Here is a 20,444-nt window from a genome sequence, read left to right on the forward strand (position 1 = left end):
AAAAAAAAAAAGTTTTCTTTTTTTTTTTAAATGTTGATCCATGTACATGTTTCAGACGGGTATCTTTGACTATTGAGTAGTCTTGTGCCATCAGCACAGTTTTTTTAATATGACTTTAATGTAGCTATAGCTAACAGCTGTTCAGCTTTGAAAAGACCCTTCTGCTCTATTCCATTTTATTGCCATCTAGCTGTTTTCAATGCCAGAATGTGTCCTGTGTGAGTGGTCCCTCACTCTCCTAAAGGAAATGATCATTGCTAGACATTGTGTTGGACTGAAATTAGAATTGTTTTAATGGCATTTAAATGGAAGTTCAGCGAGAGCTTGTTCATCTAATCCAACACAAGGGAATACACATAAGCGGCTGCTTACACTGCAGAAAATCATTTTTTTAATCAGTATTTTTGCATTATGCTTTACATAGTGTATCTTGAATATATATCTAGAATTAATTTCCTGTGCAGTTTGCCTTCGCAAGTTAACTTTGCTTCTTTTTTTAAGTATAACAAAAAATAAAGCTTAAGAAAATGATTTGTAGTAGTCTGCCTCTCTGCCTTTTCCAGGAAACCTCCACTAATCTTACACTAATTAAATTACATTCATTAAATAGTCCGGGGGGCAACTTCCTCAAGTCCCTGCATTACGGGCAGCTAGCCAAACCTGTTTACCTGTAGCACTGAAGGATTATATGAATATGTGAACTCGTGAAACAGATAGGCCTGTAATGCGGTCATAGCGATTAATAATGCGACAAATTGCATTCCTGCCCCATTTCCTCCTAATTTCCTCCATACCTCCTTTTATATTATGCTGGTATCATTACCGTCATTCTTTTTCTTGTTTGGTCTGCAAGGAGAACAGCCTGCTAAGATCTGATCTCAGATGCCTCATGTGCCACAGGAGAGATTGGATTGCATATACCAAACACCATAACTTTGTATAATGACTCTCGTTGTATTCTGAATTACAATTTAGACTAACAAACTGTACACAAAACAATAGATTTTTTGGTACATATCCATCATTTATGACCTTACACAAATTCCTGCAATTCAATACCGTGCATCTTTTTAATCAGTCCTCAGCCCCCGACTGCGTTAATATCCGCTATTTCCAGTAAACAGGATGAGGAATCGAAATGCAATAAGCAGCAGGTTTCACAGACTGATGTGTTTTTGACTTCTGGCTGTGTTTACATTTGTATGTGCTACAGCGGCATACTGCAGTACCCCAGACCCTCCTGTGAATGGCTCGGTGCATAGCCAGACGGGCACAAAACTTGGCAGTACCTTGCGCTTCAGTTGCGACCGGGGCTTCAACCTGATTGGCCAGACCACCGCCACCTGCACCCGCACCCCACAGGGCATCTACCAATGGAACGCTCCAGTGCCGCTTTGCCAAAGTGAGTCTGAAAATCTTGTTTGAAATACCTTGGACAAAGTCTGGAGGCGATTATCCGCCTCTCCTTGCTGAACTCTCTCTGCGAAAGACCGGCGCCGGCGTGGCTAATTCCGTATTCAATCAATGTTTAGGGCTTGGCTGCATCTGTCAAATTGCTCATCACAATAAATGGGTTAGCCAGGAGCCATAGCTGCGAGACTATTGGTAATGTGCTGTCCGAGGGGAGAGTCTCCTCAGAAAGAGGCAGTTATCATCCACTAAAGCAGGGGCCTCCACGGGGTCTACCGTTCTGCAGTCTCAGAAGTGCTGCATTTTATCACCACTTCCTGGCTAATAAAGGCCTCACCTGTGAGAGAGGTGAATTTCTCTTTGACAGGGATGGTGTGAGATGCCTTAGGACGAGAGCCTTAGAGCTCTATTGAACATGCTGAATGGTCTTTTTTGTGTTCGAAAGTGGGATGTAGTTCACTCATGATTGATTGAAAGTTGAGTATCATGGATATTAAATCCAATATGTGTCAGTCCTTTGAAAGAAGAGGCATTATAATGACTTTTGAGACTATAGAGAATAATACAGTGGTTACTGATCTGGGCTGAACGTCAGAAGTTTGTAGGTTCAAACAAACGAGGGGCCAGTCATGAACTCTAAAAATCATGAAATCGTCTCTATTGTGGCCTTGAGAAAGACACTTAACCTCGGGTTGATCCAGAGGGAATGTCCCTATAAGTGTACTGTAAATCACATTGGATAGAAGTAGTTGCTAAATGACAAATTAAGATGGTAGAGGAGGCAGATCTATGGCTGTTCAAACTTTTAAATCAGCATTGCTTGTCATCCTGGTGTTGGTGTTCTGATTTAACACATACAGTGGTGCCAAAACTTATTTAGACACTTAAGCAGCCCACAAAATTTTTTATTGCATTGGATTAAAAAAAAATCATGTAAAAAAAAAATTACTGTTTTATTTTGTATTATTTAAACATGTTATTTATTTTATTTTTTTATATTTGCTTTCATTTTTGTGTTTGCTTTTTTAAATAAATGTTTAATGTTGCATTCAACGATAAAACACCAAACCAAGAGTTCATCTGCAAACAAACGATGCTACTATTTTTGTTTGTTTGTTTATTTAGATTTTTGGTTTCTGTTTCAATACTATTTGCTTTTTTAATAATAAATGTTGATTTATATTTTACTATGTATGACGTAGACATTCCTATATTTACATATGGCTGAAGTGGCCAGAGAGATTGTTGTGTTTATACTGTGTTCATGTTCAGTACCCTCTGACTCTCTGGTGGCTGTACAGGATGTTGGCATTCTCACTGTGTCCTTAGTCCATGTCCAGATGTAATCTACATCTTGGCTTGTGCCCGTTGCTTTCTAGCTGCTCTTGTTTACCTTCCCAGAACCACTGCAAGCTTGTGTTTGCACAGTCGCATTGCTGCTTTTAATGTGTTCACTGAGTGTGTTTACACTGAGTATTCTTTGAAATGTGATTGCGAAAAGAAATACCCACTTTCCTTGGGGTTTTGTGAGAAAATACTTGTTCGTTTTTGAGGTCAGAATCTTTTTCTCCTTCACAGTTGTTTCCTGTGGGATGCCTATTGCGCCAGTGAATGGCACTGTCATCGGGCAGGACTTCACTCTCAGCTCTAGAGTCTCATTTTCTTGTAATCCTGGTTTCCGATTGGCCAATGCTCAGCCGGTGTCAACGCTTTGTCAAGAGTCTGGGAGGTGGAGCCCGATGGAGACCCGCCCTCACTGCGTCCGTGAGTTCATGAGCACCACAATCACTGTCCTTATTTACATAAAAGATTGATAAAAGAAAGAAAAGATCAAATGTGTATTATCTTTAACTTTTTTCTTTAACTTTAAAAGTCTTGGGCAACATTTAACCTTGAAATCAAAATTTAGTTTAAACATGGAAATTAATGGAACAATTTTGCAAAAGAATAGATGGATGGATGGATAGACAGACAGACAGACAGAAGAAATATGTTGCTGTAGGTCTTAATCAAATAGCAAATTTGTATTACTAACTTTGACCCTCCAGCTTTGACCTGCCCTGACATCGGCCACTCTGCAGTGGATCATGGGAGGTGGAGGCTTATTTATGGCATGCAGAATAAATATGAGGCCATGATGATGTTGACCTGTGACCCTGGATATTTCTACAAGGGTCAAAGGGTCATCCGCTGCCAAGCTAACGGCACCTGGGATTACCCTGAGCCGAGACCTTCCTGTGAAAGTGAGTGCAATATGGGCTATAGTGACATTAAAGGGGTCATATGATGATTTTTTAAAGATCATTATTTTGTGTATTTGGTGTAACAGAATATCATATGCTTTGAGACCACAATATTTTCAAATTAGGATTTTTTTGGAAACCTGCGACCTAACAGAGGATAAGTGGTTTGGAGAATGGATGGATGGATTTTCAAACTTTTATTGAAAACCCCTGATCTAGTATGTCATGATATAATTTACAAAAGTCAATTTACATACCAAATAAATGTTGAGGGGGAAAAGTCAATTTCATGACTTTAAAATTAAATTCTGTTCATAGTTAAAAAAAGAATACTAATACATTTTTCATCTGATTTTACCTAGTCATTTCCTGTGGTGACTTTGGAACCCCTCCGAATGGCAATAAAATAGGAACATTAACCGTGTACGGAGCGACTGCCATTTTTTCCTGTAACACGGGTTATACTCTGGTGGGCTCCAGAGTGAGAGAGTGCATGTCCAATGGCCTGTGGAGTGGAGCTGAGGTCCAATGTCTTGGTGAGTCTCTTTACTTCCGTTATGGGATTCCATCATTAATTTGAGAAAATGTACCCTTATGTTCTCCAAATGAGCATTTACGATATTTTTCTTAAATAGCTGGACACTGTGGCACACCAGAGCCTATTGTGAATGGCCAGATCATCGGAGAGAATTACAACTACAGAGGCAGTGTCGTTTACCAGTGTAATCCTGGATTTCGACTCATCGGCGTGTCTGTTCGCATCTGTGAGCAGGACCACCGCTGGTCCGGAAAGACTCCCATCTGTGTCCGTAAGTGTTGCTTAAGCAATCTGATATGACGTCTTTTGACAGTTGCATGCCTCTGAGAAATAAAATAATCATGTAAATGGATATTAATATGTCGCTCTGATGTTCTGTAGCCATCACCTGTGGACATCCAGGCACCCCTGCTAATGGTGTGACTCAGGGAACGCAGTTTAACCTGAACGACATAGTGCGTTTTGCCTGCAACCCTGGTTATGTTCTGCAGGGTGCAATCAAGTCTCACTGTCAGCCCAACGGCCAGTGGAGCAACGCTCTGCCCAAGTGTAAAAGTAAGTCCTGTGGCTTCATAATCAGCAGTGGTCCGTAGTGTGGACTGTATGTGTGTTACTTGACAAGGAAATGTGAATAGTGCTGTTATGTTAAAATAACTTGACTGCTCTGTTCAAATTTGCTCTATAACTCAGCATGGTGTAGAACAAGAGTATGTGTTCTAATGGTTCTTAACTGAGAAATAACAGCATTTAAAGGATTTAAACAATGAAAGTAATGCGTTTCATTAAAAAAAAAAGTATAAAGACCGTAGAAGCAGCTTTCTGTTGGTCAACGTGGAATATTTGCATGAGCACCTTGAACCTGTTGTGAAACATTGTTCGCTCAATCGTTCGCTCTCGCAAAATTCCCAGTCATATGGATTCCTATTAACATTCTGTGAAAATTAACCAAACAATGGTTTTACTTACTCAAAAAGTGCTTTAGTTGGGGTTTCGGATGACTAGCACAGATCCAGCCAATGACAATCTATGCAAATCTTTGTGTGTAATTCAACATGTTTCATTAGGAGTTGCCATAAATAAGCCAAATGTGCCATAAAGTGCACTACTGTTTACTGTTTGTTTCAGCAGCCATTACTTCAGTAATCAGTGTCACATGATCCTTCAGAAATCATTCTAATATGCTGACTTGGTGCGCAAGAAACATTTCTTATCATCAGTGTTGAAAACAGTTGTGTGCTTAATATTTTCTGGAAACAGTGAAATAATTACACAAGTTATGAATGCATGGCATCACTCTGATTGATCTGAATTACCTTAATTTGAATCTTTGAAGTTGCATCATCCATCCCCTCTTTAGATTATAAATGTGTTTACTCTGACTGAGGAAGTTGAAGTGGTCTGATCATATCAGTCACGGTCTCCTCTCCATCATGGTCCGTCATTAGCACTGAGCGTGGGAAGACGGCCGTTTAATGGCACAAAAGGAGCCGGTAAAAAATGCTATGAGCTCGGAGCTGCATCAATAATTTAGTAGGCCTCTGCACAGTCCCGCTAATCAGCACCAATTTGTGTCTGAGTGAGCTGCTTCTATCTCCAAAATGGCCTTCCGAACCACACAGATAAGTTGGTTAGACTCATATCTGCAGATAATTGAACCACCTCTCCTCAAAAGTGGCTACTGGCCAGCAGGAGCATCAATTTTAATATCGTATTACGGCCAAGCACAAATAAACATGTTTTCCTATGGTTTTTTTTTCTTTCTGCTTTTCTTTCTTTCTATTGATTTTATTTGTGTATTTATTTCTAACTTAACCATTAACATTTTAGTTGAAAATCAAGCTAGTATATTTAAGTTATAAATGGTTGCATCATAGAAAATGGCTTTGGCTGGCTCTGCTAAGAGCTGTTAAAGGCATTAGCATGCATTACTACCCTGGAGAGTCTAATTCCGTTGACAAGTTGTCCCTAACGGAGAGATTTTAAGGAAACGTTGCTGGCCTGAAACAGCAGAAGGAACACTCTGGAGTCAAATAAGGAAGCCTGTCCTCTTCATTTGGCTTCACTGTTTCCCCGTAATTGCACGTAAAATGTTGCCAGAAGTGTGTTCAGCTGAATTTGTTAGAATCAGTTGAAGTACTCGAAGAACGAAACATAGTTTAACATGATGGCCCATCTTATTGTCTTGGCCTGCTCAATTGCACTTGCACTTTAATGTATATTTTGTTTCTTTTCATTGCGTGAATGAAAACAAATTACTGCTAATTTCTGTTTTAGGTTCTTCATCATGCACTTTTGTCCTTCTGTGCTCTCGTTCTCTGCATGTTTTTTGCTCGTAGCTAACACACCAGCGCTATATCTCCATCTCTCCTCTCTCTAAGCCCAGTTCATGTCCTCAGCCAGCCATTAATGAAGCAATTGTTTGTGTTTGTGGTTTCAAATATTTACAGAAGTTTTTTTTTTTTTTTTTAGAAGCCTTTAATCTTCTTTGTAAATCATCTTTTTCTGTCATTTTGTGTTGGGAAAAGTGTTTGGTTGGATATCAGGAAAAATAAACTGTGCCCACTGGTAGCGTCTTTTATTTCACACGATACGCTAAAGAAATTGCACAAATCAATTAATGGCATAAACAAGGCCAAAAATGAGTGCTGAATGTGATTTGCATGCCACAGTTGCCCATCGTTTAGATTGGCTTGTTGTGGAGGAGGAAGCAGATTTTACTGGGACTGAACAGAGGATATATTGCTATATGTATCTGGATAGATGCCTGTTTATAACATTTTTTTTTTCATCATGCTGTAATCATTTGATGAATTACTGCCACCAAGATAGAAATGTACACAAAGGTATCTTTTAAATGAAATTGAAATTAATTATACCAAAAAACAGTTCTGACTTAAAGAGCCGGTCATATGGTATTTTAAAGTATCCTAATATTGCGTTGGAGTCCCCTACAACAGGTTTAAATGCATCTAAGGCCAGAAAACATTGTAATTTTTTCAGAATATACATTTAATATTAGAGTCATTTGCCAATGATTTCGAAACTATTCGTTCCAAGCAAGTTTGGAGCAAACCCCTCCCTTCCATAAGCCTACTCTGCTCTGATTTTTCAGCTGGCCAAGCCTGTTGTGATTTCTCCCGCATTAACCCTATAACTGCCGGTGCAGCAAAATAGACAAATTTCACAATAATAAAGTCTGTGTGCTACACGGTCTTTATTATTAAACGAAGTAATTAGAACAACGTCAGTCTACATTAATCGACACATTCTTAGGAAATAGTGGGTTCTACAGGTTGTGGTTCGGAGAGCTTGTTAGTCCAAATTAAGAAGATTAGAAGCCAACAAAGATAAAAGCCAAGATTAGAGAAGCAGTCCTTGGTAAAATGACATGCACAAAACAAAAGGTTTGAATTGTACTTCTGTGGCATCCTTTGAAATAGCGTCTTCTTGACATGATGTAAACACACTAACTAGTGGAAGTGTTTGTGGGCACTCGGCAGGTCAGACTCTGTTCATATTCCGGGCAGGGTTATTATGCAAATGTGTTACCCAGTGACATATACCGGTAACAGGCAAAAGATTCGTAAATATGACGACTCGTTAAGGCGATTCAGAATCGACTCTCTCTTTTGAGAGACAATATCTTTATTTATCAACTTTTTGACAACAAAGTTTTCATTTAAGGATAGCTACCAGGGCCGGATTGGTAATCGGGCATACCGGGCATTTTCCCGGTGGGCCGATTTTTCAAAAACCCATATGACCTGCTCTTTAAATAATTAAGGCACATTATGCCATAAACTACTGTTTAATAATTGGTGTCAGTAAATTTTTTAAGTGTTTTTGAAAGAAGTCTTGTATGCTCACCAAGTAAAATATCACGAAATATGATTACAGTTTGCAATAACTGTTTTCTATTTTTATATATTTTAAAATGTAATTTATTCCTGTGATGGCAAAGCTGAATTTTCAGCAGTCATTACTCCAGTCTTCAGTGTCACATGATCCTTCAGGAATCATTCTAATATGCTGATTTGGTGCTTAAGAAACATTTATTATTATTATCAATGTTGAAAACAGTTGTGTGCTTAATTTTTTTGTGGACTCCGTGATATTTCAAGATTGTTGAAAGTTAAAAAACAGCATTTATTAGAAATAAAAATATTAGAAATATCTTTGCTTTCATTGTTGATCCATTTAATGTGTTCTTGCAGAGAACAAAAAAAACGTAACCGAAACTTTTGAATTGCAGTGTACTTCTCAACAGTGTTCTTCATAACCTTCTTTCTCTCTGTCTTTCTTTCTCGCTTTCTCTCGCCCACTCTATCTGCGTCTCAGTTGTGAACTGCACTGACCCGGGACATGTTGAAAATGGTGTCAGACAGGTCCTGCCCAGCGGGCCTCATCGTTACAGTTTCCAGACCACAGTTTCTTACAGCTGTAACCCTGGATACTACCTGCTGGGCACCAGCACTCTGAGCTGTCAGGGTGACGGCACATGGGACCGTTCCCTACCCAAGTGCCTCTGTAAGTCATCTTAGCCTGATAAACCTTTACTCAAATAATTTCACAACTTTCTTTACTCTGCATTGTTTATACACGTGATCTGACATTGTGCACTGTAGATAAGGTTTGCCCTTTTTTTCCCCTCTCTGCCACAGTGGTTCTGTGTGATCGTCCCAGCATGCCTCCGTATGCACAGATCTCGGGGGACAGGCGCACAGTGGGCTCCGTTATCCGCTTCAGCTGCATCGGCCAGCGCAGCATTGTAGGCAATACCACCCGCATGTGCCAGCTGGATGGCCAGTGGAGCGGCTCCCTGCCACATTGCTCTGGTACTTCAAATCTTTTCCCTACTCAACATGCTCATCTGTCTGTCTTTATTGTTAATTTTATTTAGTAATTTATTTGTATATAAAAATATTTTAGATATATATCTCATTGTAATTTGTTATGTTTACACACACTAGACTACCTACTTTCATTTCAAAACATTCCTTGTCATTGAGTCCCTATTTTGTCTTGAGCAGTGAAGCTGCCAAAAAAACTTCAGGTACTGCAGGTTCTTTGGTTTCCCAGCAGGCTCTGCACATTTGTGTTCTTCCTCACAATGACTGTATGATGTTGAGATCCAGCTTTGCAACTCAGGTCAAAGCAAGGACTTATACACAGCTATCACAAAGGTTACTGATATTCAAGCAGGCAGCAATAAGTGAATGAAAACTTTTGAACAAGATAATTTGTGTAAATTGAGTTAAATATGTTGTCTTGTGGAGTACATGTAAATATGCCATGTCTTCAGTGCAGTACTAAATCAAAGTACTAATAAAACAGTTTTTTTATCTTATTTTTATTTTATTTTTCTTATATTTAATTAACCCTCCTATGTTTTTTTTTTTTTTTAGATATGAAAGAGACTGACAGATTATCTGACAAGGGAATGTAAACTTATGAGAAAAGAGGGGAATATTTTTGCAATCTTTAATAATAATAATAATAACAATAAATATACATTTAATATATAAATACATGTAAATAAATATATCTTTTAATTTATTTGTTTATTTAATTTAAAGCTATTAACAAACCATTAACTATGACTTTTGCCTCAATAAACTCCTAATTTGCTGCTTATTAATATTTAGTAAGGTAGTTGTTAAGTTTAGGTATTGGGTAGGATTAGGGATGTAGAGTATGGTCATGCAGAATATGTGCTTTATAAGTACTAATAAACAGCCAATATGTTGTTAATAGGAGTGTTAATAAGCATTTAGTTAATAGTGAGAATTGGTCCCACTTATTTTTTTATTATTCCCTATTGGGACACCTGACCATTAAACAAACATGGACTTTAATAATAACATCACACTCTAAATACATAGACATTTATATGGAGTTGGTCCTCACTTTGCAGCAATAACAGCTTCTATTCATATAGCTGGCTCTCTACAAGATTTTGGAGTGTTTCTGTGGGATTTTTTGCCAATTCATCCAGAAGAGCATTTGTGAGGTCAGGAGCTGATGTTAGACAAGAACATCCTGGCTCGCGGTCTCCATTTCAGTTCATCGCAAAAGTGTTTGATGGGCTTAAGGTCAAGGCTCTGTGTGGGCCAGTCAAGTTCTTCCACACCAAACTCATCCAACCATGTCTTCATGAACCTTGCGTTGTGCACTGGGGCACAGTCATGCTGGAATGGAAAAGGGCCTTCCCCAAACTGTTTCCAAACTGCCTGGCGGACATCTCGGCATGGATGAACGAATATCACCTACAGCTCAACCTGGCAAAGACTGAGCTTCTTGTCTTCCCTGCCACTCCAACTCTACAGTATGATTTTATTCCTTTTCTTTCTAGCTTGTACTTATTTGAACAATGTCTAGAAACTTGGTATTACAAGCACTTCCTGTATCTGTTTGCCTCTTTAAGAAGAATCGCTTTATGTATCCCCAAATTGTAAGTCGCTTTGGATAAAAGCGTCTGCAAAATGACTAAATGTAAATGTTTCCACAACGTTGGAAGCAAAGTATTGTCCAACATTTCCTGGTATGCTGACGCATTAAGATTTGCCTTCACTGGAATTAAGGAGCCTAACAGAGAAGCGTGATTTGTCACTCCACAAAACAGGTTTCCACTGCTCCAGAGTCCAGTGTTGGTGTGCTTTACACTACACCATCTATTGAAACCCATTCAGTAAAGCACAGTGTTTGTGCGGATATTAATGCCAGTGGAGGTTTGGTCTCTTGGAATCACCAGAGCATTGGTGATTTTTACGCACCATGCATGACCCGCTCTGTGACTTTACGTGGACTTCACTTCGTCGCTCAGTTGCTGCTGTTTATAAACACTTCCAATTTCTATACAATAATACTACTTAACAGTTAGTTGACCGTGGAATATACTGCAGGCTTGAAACTTCACAAGCTGACTTATTGCAAAGGTGGCATCCAGTCACAGTACCACACTTTGAATTCACTGAGCTCTTCAGAACATCCTTTTTTTTTCATTAAAAAAAATGCAGACTGCATGGCCAGGTGCTTGATTTTTATACACCTGTGGCAGTGGGTCTGGTTGAAACACTTGAATCCTGAATTTAATAATTAATAATTAAGGTGTGTCCCAATACTTTTGTCCATATAATGTGCATATATAGTGGGGCATGGGCTCCATTTTTCACATTTGAGATGGCACAGTCTCTGAGGTCTCGTAAGCGTGTGAGATGATGAATCAATGGCTTCAGGATTACATTCCAGATCAGTGGGTGGTAATACAATATTGCCATATAGGCAGCATCCAGAAGGGCAAAGAGTGTGTCCCCTCATAAACTGGTTTATTCTTCTCATATTGGGCTTGGCGACACAGACTCCCACATGCCTGCCAGGTAATGAGCTGCCCTGCTCCACTATAAACACATCAGTCCATTGCAGCCCTCAGATATGCCAGAAGAGCTTCATCCCTGGCTGTAAAACCACTGACAGGTTAATGTCACAATTCATAGCATTCATATTTCTCAAAAGATTGCTGTTTCTTTCTGTCAGCTGTCAAAAAGTGCATTAGGCTTTTTTTGCAAGACATCTTGTGGTTAATAACTGGCCTGTCAGTGTGAGTTTCTGAAGATGATATGCGGTATATAAATAGTAGTAATTCTTTAATATTTACTTCGCCCTTCACCAAAAGACTCACTGTTCATTTCAAATTAGTGATTGTTTGTTGAGCATTACCAGAGGATATATAGGGAATAGAAAGATCATTTGTAAATGCATCAGTGGATCAAAATAAGAGGATTTGCTGAAGAACACCATGGAGCGCACGGGTCGGCAATATGAGTGGGGAAATTAAGGGAAATGTTCTGTCCCTGGTGCTTTCTTATCCAAAGTAAATTATCACCTAAACCAAGCCGCTGTAATGCCTCTTTTCATCTCCTTTGCCAGGTCTACCGCAGAGAGTTGTTCAATAAATATGAATGAAATTACTCATCATCTTGTGTAAATCTCAGTTAACCTCTTTAAATAAAAACCTAATGTAATAGAGAGCAAGTTTGAAAGTCCTGCGGGGCATCTAGATAGTAGTTTTCCCATCACTCGCTGCCAAAGGATCTAAATTGGACTGGTTTGAGGGTATCTTCATTGTACATAGACACTACACCAAGGGTTTGAAACTCATTGTACTTGAGGTGTATAGACAACTCCATTGATTTTAATGGGAGTGATTTAGTTTTATTGAGTTTCTCCTCAACGCATGTGTCCGTTGGTTAAACAAGCTGTGACTAAAATCACCACCTTTTCCCTGAATTGTGCATTTAGCACTTATTTCATTTTTTTTTTTTTTACTTTAAATATATCATGTAATTTTAAATGCCAAACCAAAATTAAGAAAGTGAAAATTGATATTATGGGCCTAATTTAAATATATATATTTTGTTAACACTGCCATAAGAATAAGTGTCCAAGTGCTCATATGTATGCGTGTTGTTTCAGGGGATTCTGCTGGTTTGTGTGGAGACCCTGGCGTTCCAGTGCACGGGATCCGTCTGGGAGAGGAGTTCACCGTAGGGAGCATCGTACGATTCAGCTGCGAGCCTGGCTACGTTCTGAAGGGCTCCTCTGAACGAACCTGCCTAGCTAACGGGAGCTGGGTGGGCATCCAGCCTGAATGCCACGGTAAGAAAAATGAAATCTGGGTGGTCTGCAGAAGAATGCGGCTGAACTCAGATGATTAATCGCTTCTGCCTCTAGAAGATTCTGCTACACCCCAAAATTGTAGCCTATGCAAATTTCTCAGCGAATTATTTCATAGCAGTTTGATTCTGCACACAAATGTCTAAACTTGTGCAAAACAAAAGAGCGAGATGGAGACAAACCGACAGACTGAGGTATAATGTGGTTGGCGAGAAGTTATTTTCATCTTGATTGGTTCCCGTCTGTTCTCTGCTGTAGCTTTAAAGTGGCTCAGTACACCTGGGGTGTACACATGTTACACTTCCACTCGTACCGTGTTTTCTTTCTCTCAACATACTGAAACGACTGTGCCAGCCCTGCTGGTCCCCTGGACACTGGGCTGCTGTGTTTGCACTCTCATCTTCTCTCTTAAACAGCATTATTATTCTGCTCGTGTTGGTTTGTGTGAAGTGCCTGCAGAGTCAGGCTGACAACCCAAAGAAAGGCATGTCAGAGAAGCAGAAAACCCAGGTTAATTACCCGTGTGGAGATGCCTGCCATTTTTCTTACCCTGCTTTTTTAACACCAGCCATTTGTTTTATCTCACATCTTGTTAACAGTCACCCCTAAACATTCCAGATATTTTTAGTTTTGCATCTCGTACAAAGCACACTGTCATCTCAATCCCTTCCTACCTCCCAAATGCTTGGGGGTTGTGCGTTTGAAATGTGTGCGCTTGTGTGTCTGCCTAAGTTTGTGTTTCTCTTATTGATTTGACCCTTGGGCTATTGTTATCCATGCCAGTTCAACAAACTGTGGTGACTTAAAAAAGGTGGATTCTCAGAAAATGCAGACGTTTCCAGAGAGCAAATCAATAGCAACCTAAAACCCCTCTCATAAATTTACATCCTGAATACACCATAAAAAGCTCATCGTCTTAAAGTGCAAGGGGAAATCAAGATGACTTTTTTCGTTTATGTCCTCATCACAAATGTTTGATGTCCTAGCATTTACTTATATGAGGAAATAGACTGTTCTTTGCAGAATTGGTGTGCTTTATAATAATGTAATATGCTATAAAATAGTGGTTGTCAACTGGTGAAATGTGACACAAAAAAAGGATAGCAGGGAAAAAGTCTTGCATGCAAATAATTAATAAACGGTAAGACTTTAGTATAGGGACCAATTCTCACTATTAACTAGTTGCTTATTAGCATGCCTATTATTAACATATTGGCTGTGTATTAGTACTTATAAAACACATATTCTGCATGGCCATATTCTACATCCCTAATCCTACCTAAACCTAACAACTACCTTACTAAATATTAATTAGCATCAATTAGGAGTTTATTGAGGCAAAAGTTGTAGTTAATGGTTTGTTAATAGTGAGAATTGGACACTTTAAAATAAAGTGTGACCTAATAAACTACTAATCATACTGTATACTTATTTTTTTTCTATGCAAATTTCACACGAAGCAAAAATAAAGTGGGCTCATTCACTTTTAAAATGGAGCAGATTTTGTATTATTATATTTTTTTTTTCTCAAATTGATATCAAAGGTTCTCTATCCAGTGAAACTCAGTATGTTGGCACAAATCCATCCTCCTCTTGCTAGAAAAATAATCCACACATGCCGACAACAGTGTGTGGTGAATTATTGCCGCCCAAACATGATACCATTCAAATTTGGGTTTGTCTGATAATCATATTTGGTACTGTGTTGGGACACCACTTGATTTCCAATGTAAAATGTGTATCCTGATGCAAAACCTGAGCCAAAGGACACTAGCGTATGTAATAACAGATGATAACAGGGTTGTCATTTTAAGCTTAGTATTCGCCACTCAAGTTCTCTGTTTTCATGTTGGCAAGTCTCCAGTGCTCAAACCTCTAGCCCATATTGGTGGCGTCCCTGGTTGTGAGTGTGTGCCCACCTGCTCTTTATTGGCACCCATCCATGAATAAGCTCCATCTGCCCTGTCCTGGGGCAGAGGATTGTCTAATGTATGAAATCTCCTGTAGTAAATGTGTTTATTAATTAAAAGCTAAATTAACAAATAACTGTCCAGGTCGGAGGAGGGGCATGTCCTATGAATTGTGTAGATGCCTAGTAGTGTGCCAGCCTCCCTTGCACCTGGGATTCATGTTCTATGCTGACCATGTATATCTGTCACCTTGCATCCCATCTGATGTTCTCTTGTTATCTTTCACAGTGGTCTCCTGTGGCAACCCTGGAACTCCCCGCAACGCCATGATCCAGTTCCATGATGGACTTGTGTTTTCCCGCTCTGTAATGTATTCCTGCAGAGAAGGCTACTACTCCACCGGCCTGCTCACTCGTCATTGTACTGTCAATGGCACCTGGACCGGGGACATGCCGGAATGCACAGGTGCCCCATCAACACCTCAGCAGGAGTTTGAATAGATTAAACATCCATTTTTTTAAAGTTAGCATCATGAAAGGTGCGGTCACATTTACCGTTGTTTGGGAATTTTTCACAAAATCTAGTAATTTCAGTAGGAATGCATGTGATTGGGAATTAAGCGCAAACGCGAAAGATTTTCCCACAAGGTCACGAGGATTTGCCTTTTTTGCATGCAAACGTCCACTGAAATTCCGGTATTGTGACCAAACCTTAGCTCTTTACAGTTTTAGGTAACACTTGAAGCCCCCATGAAATCAAAATCAAATTTTTGTGGCTTTAAGTCCATCAACAGTATATGCTAGTTAAACTAATTTGACAAAAGTAGCAAATATAAACATTTTAAATGTATAGTCTTTTTCCGGGGGAATACAAATCAAAAATATAAATGACTCATCTTGGGCACAATATTTGTAAAGTATATTTACGTGATGTATATTTGAATATGAAGTATATTCGATTGTGCTAAAGTGGAACTATTGCAAGTATCAGTACTTCAGGTACTTGAAATGTCTTGCATTTAAAGACTGATATTACTCAAAGTTCATACCGTCCTAATCAATAGTGATATTAAAATACATTTTAGGCTTAATATAAAGAAATGTGCATTGTGCACAAGTAGTACTTCAAATAAAGTCAGTAAGTCTAAAGCGATATGTCAGTAAATGTGTTAATAGATTTGAACAATACTTAGTATGAAATAAATGTATTTTAAATATATTACTTTTTACTAGGGTACCTCTGAATAGCATTAGCGTGTAGCAATTCACGATTAATCCTATCCCTGTTTCTTAATGGTTGATTAAAAAGATAACATGCTATCTGGAAATCTTATTCTAATCAAAAGAGCTTTTTTAAGCTTGTTAGCACTGTGCTAAGCTGTTAGCTTGGTCCTCGGCTAATTGAAATGTTATCATTAGCTTTGCAGTTGTTCACCTGTCAACAAAGACTAGCTCTTAGCAAACAAATTGCAGAGGATAAAGTAAGCATTTATTCTGTAGGATTATGAAGAGAGAGGATCATTTACCTCATTTGCACACATTTGTCTTGGCAAGTATTTTAGTATTACAACTTTTTTAGCAAATGTAGGTACTTTGATTTATTATTGCTTTTTATTTTCTTAAAAGTAAATGTTTATCACTGCCCTTGTGCATCTCTCTAAGTGACACCGTGATCACACCATCTCAGCAAATCATAGTTCTAAGTTGGAAAGTTTCCATGTTCCAAGTCTAGCGCTAAGTGGCTTTCTTTTGCAGTTTCCTAAATAGCAAGTTGGAAATTCCCACTTTCCGAGTTGAATGGAATGCAGGATAAAGTCGACTATGCTCCTAGTGTCTTTTCATAGGGTCTTTAAGTGGCTTTAGAAAGGGACGGTTTTATTCTCGAGATTCTCTTACGCTAAACTGCTCTGAATAGTACAGCTCTCAGTGGCCGAGCTCTTGAGGAATCCAGAGGCTGGAGTTGAATTGGTTTTGTTTGCGTGAAGCTTTTCAGTGCATTGTGGGACAGGAATTAATAATGAGGCACAGTGTTCTCCATTATCCCAGCTCTGGACGCAAGCAGATCAGGGACGTCTACATAGCAGCCCTGTGTTGGAGAGATAGACTAGCCCTTTCCCCCCCTCTTGGCAGCCACCCGAGTGACTTGCCATGCTCATAAAAACACAATGCTCACTGTTCAGGCTCTGAGCAAATGGTGGTCACGTGCAAATGTTACAGCTCCAGACACATTGGTGTATTTGGCACAGAGCAGGTGCCGGTGGCCTCAGACTACAGGAAGTGACTAGAGGAAAGAGCCTCCCAAAGCTGATGCCTAAAACAGTTCATTAATTTAAAGGCACCACTAAGAGTGATAAAACATCTTGTTGCTTCCAGTTTATGACCCTTTTAATATGAAAATGTTTCTGCCTAAATTTGTTATCTGTTTCAATGAAACGGCTAATCATAAAATGGTTCCAAATCATCCGTATTTTGGCACACTTGTCCTCGCTTGTCATTTAGCCATGTACTTCCTCTTATCGCACCACAAATGGCTTTCAGCTTTTCTTTGACTTTGCTTTACTCTCTCTGCCCACTTCCAGTCATTAACTGTGGAGATCCTGGAGTGCCAGCTAATGGTATCAGACTGGGTATTGACTTCACGTACAGCCACACTGTGAGCTTCCAATGTTCACCAGGTTTCACTATGGATGCCGATCGTGCCTCCATGCTCATCTGCACCAAGGATCGCACATGGAACGGCACCAAGCCAGTTTGCAAAGGTTCGAGTACACCTCTTGTGAATGGAAGCTTCCTGTGTACTTCCAAATGATTGGGCTCTTGTGCTATAGGCTATGTTGTTTTAGTTTAGTTCAACATGACTGATTGTCTGTGTCCTCTCACAGCCATTGTGTGTGGAGCACCTCCCAGCATCCCGAATGGTCAGGTGGTGGGGTCTGACTTCCAGTGGGGGTCCAGCATTAGTTATAGCTGTAATCAGGGTTACCAGCTTTCCCTTCCCACTATCCTCACCTGCCAGGGCACAGGAAACTGGAGTGGCGAACGGCCGCAGTGTTTTCGTAAGTGTGAATTTTTCTAAAGGCTCCAATTACAATTTGAGGTTTACCAGAACTGTTTATAAGCATTTAAATCTACATATAACATTTTTAACTGGATGTTTCAAAATGTTAGCTGTACGTTTTGTGTGATGGTGGCAATACCTTATAGTATAATAATTTCCTCAATGAGTTTCTCTTTCTCTGCAGCTGTATTTTGTGGAGATCCAGGGATACCAGCCCAGGGCAGGCGAGAAGACAGAGGGTTCACATACCTGTCCTCTGTTTCATTCTCATGTTACCCGCCTTTGATCCTGGTTGGCTCTGCTCGCCGTTACTGCCAATACGATGGAACCTGGAGTGGAACCCAGCCATCTTGCATAGGTCAGCTGATGTATTCATGCTGCCCTCACACTTAAAATATAAACAAATATATAAAACATAGTTGTGAAACATTATTATATTGCACAATGAAAAAAAAAGTAATTGGGCTAGCTTTGAATAGTAATTGTTGGTTTTGACTGGTTTTGTTTCGCAAACCTGGCAAGCCTGCACATTACAATTCAGAAGTGTGTTTTTTTTTTTTTTTTAAAGAACCACCTTTCTGCTCAAGGCTAGATTTATTTAATCATAAATACAGTAAAAACAATAATATTGTGAAATATTTTTCAATTTAAAATAAGTTTTTTCTGTTTTATTATATTTTAAGTTATTCCTGTGGTGGCAAAGCAGAATTGCTCTGATTGTTATTAATTCATTCATTTATTTATTTAACACAGATCCCAGTCACACCAGCTGTGTAGATCCTGGCACTCCTCTCTTTGGCCACCAGAACAACTCTCAAGGCTACCAGGTGCTAATCACATCAAACCAAGGCTGTTATCAGTTCATCTCAAACACATTTTTTCGTGTCATTCGTGACTATTTGTGTGTTTGTATCAACAGATTGGTAGTTCAGTGTATTACAGCTGCAGAAAGGGCCACCTCCTTCTGGGCTCCATCTCTCGGACATGTTTGCCCAACCTCACCTGGAGTGGCATGCAGCCTGAGTGCATCGGTTAGCCGCAATTTTGCAAACATATTAGTTTGACTTTTCGGTAACACTTTAGAATAGGGAACACTTATTCACTATTAACCACGACTTTTCCCTCAATAAATTCCTAATTTGCTGCTTATTAATAGTTAGTAAGGTAGTTGTTAAGTTTAGATATTAGGTAGGATTAGGGATGTAGAATAAGGTCATGTAGAATAAGGCATTAATTTGTGCTTAATTAGTACTAATAAATGGCTAAAATTCTAGTAATATGCATGCTAATAAGCAACTAGTTAAGAGACCCTAAAATAAAGTGTTACCGACTTTTCTGTTACTATACTTTTTTTTTTGTTTTCAAATAGAACATTTTTTTTTTAAGAATTTATTAAAAATAATTTTAAAATAATTTTAAATGATGAATAAAGTAGAGCATCCTTTTCTGATTTAATTTGAATGGTTATTTAGTGTTTTTGTTTGTTTGTTTTTGCACAATACACCCTCCACAATGTATGATTCTCTCTCTCTGCTTTCTCTCCTCAGCTCATCACTGTAATCAGCCGGAGCTCCCTGCACAGGCAGATGTAGGTGCTATAGAGCTGCCATCTCTGGGTTATACACTCATCTACACCTGTCAGCCTGGTTTCTACCTTGCTGGAGGGTCTGAACACCGTACCTGCAGGGCTGATGGCAGCTGGACAGGGAAACCTCCGCTGTGTGCACGTATGTACAAAATACTTTATAAATACGTGTGTGAGCCAACAAACCAAAATATACCAAATTAAAATCTTGTTTTTTCATGCAAATGTAAAAGAAATTGATCGATTGGCTTTGAGCATGTTCATTCCACATGTGTGTTTTGGTGTAGCCCATCTGCTTGATTTACAGGCTTAATGATTTACCGTATTCAACCACTTTTTGATTTTTCTTCTCTACAAATGTTGATAAATGGCCACTTCCACCTGTTTCATCTCCACAACTGGTGTGATCGCTGTGCCCAATTCATCATGTTATTGTTGAAATTTCATATTAGCAGAGCTCTGATTAGCCCAGTGGAATGCATTGATTTGGTGTTGGAAAGCCCAGACTGCTATAAAATATCATCAGATAAACAGTTCCCATACAGTATTTACCATGCCGACTGTGAGCGTATAGGGCAGAAAAATAAGATTAACAATTTCCTTTTTAGTCTGCTGAAGGAGGATGGCATTAGTCTCAAGTTAAACCCTAAATGCATCATAGTCTAATATGTTGCTGAAATCTTTTATAATAAAGCTGAAAGTAGGGTTCTGGCCTTTTGCAGTGGAAGGATATTAACAGCACCTGTGGGAGACCAGAGAGAGAGACAACATAGTCGTATGACATCTAATAAAGCTGTTTTTCCCCCACTGTGTGTGTCCAATCATCTTATAATGTCCTGCGAAGTAGACTTCACAGGGTATTCAGATATATTAAGTGAAATTCCAAATCATAGAAAGTCTATATGTTCTGCCCATATGGTCCAAATGTTTTTGGTTTTAATTTATTTACACAAGTCATGTAATCATGTTTGTTAGTACTGCTTTTGAAAGGTCAATGTCAGGTGTGTTCTGCCTCTTCATCTGACACC

General features: G+C 39.1%; 1 protein-coding gene across 1 annotated transcript in view; it reads left to right on the forward strand.

Annotated features, from left to right (window-relative positions):
• Positions 1–20,444, forward strand: part of LOC107663732 (CUB and sushi domain-containing protein 2-like) — a gene marked incomplete at its 5' end in the record, with an annotated part of 209,927 nt that overhangs the window by 181,647 nt on the left and 7,836 nt on the right. Inside the window, 16 exons of the mRNA XM_016454031.1 lie at positions 1,214–1,402; positions 2,989–3,174; positions 3,459–3,653; positions 4,016–4,189; positions 4,289–4,462; positions 4,573–4,746; positions 8,530–8,718; positions 8,853–9,026; positions 12,664–12,846; positions 15,063–15,239; positions 17,353–17,532; positions 17,656–17,829; positions 18,016–18,189; positions 18,585–18,658; positions 18,751–18,862; positions 19,379–19,558. Of these exons, the coding sequence (XP_016309517.1) occupies positions 1,214–1,402; positions 2,989–3,174; positions 3,459–3,653; positions 4,016–4,189; positions 4,289–4,462; positions 4,573–4,746; positions 8,530–8,718; positions 8,853–9,026; positions 12,664–12,846; positions 15,063–15,239; positions 17,353–17,532; positions 17,656–17,829; positions 18,016–18,189; positions 18,585–18,658; positions 18,751–18,862; positions 19,379–19,558 (2,709 nt within the window). The remainder of the gene's footprint in view (positions 1–1,213; positions 1,403–2,988; positions 3,175–3,458; positions 3,654–4,015; positions 4,190–4,288; positions 4,463–4,572; positions 4,747–8,529; positions 8,719–8,852; positions 9,027–12,663; positions 12,847–15,062; positions 15,240–17,352; positions 17,533–17,655; positions 17,830–18,015; positions 18,190–18,584; positions 18,659–18,750; positions 18,863–19,378; positions 19,559–20,444) is intronic.

The sequence above is a fragment of the Sinocyclocheilus anshuiensis genome, unplaced genomic scaffold (assembly GCF_001515605.1).
Source record: "Sinocyclocheilus anshuiensis isolate Anshui unplaced genomic scaffold, SAMN03320099.WGS_v1.1 scaffold231, whole genome shotgun sequence".
Classification (NCBI taxonomy): Eukaryota; Metazoa; Chordata; class Actinopteri; order Cypriniformes; family Cyprinidae; genus Sinocyclocheilus; species Sinocyclocheilus anshuiensis.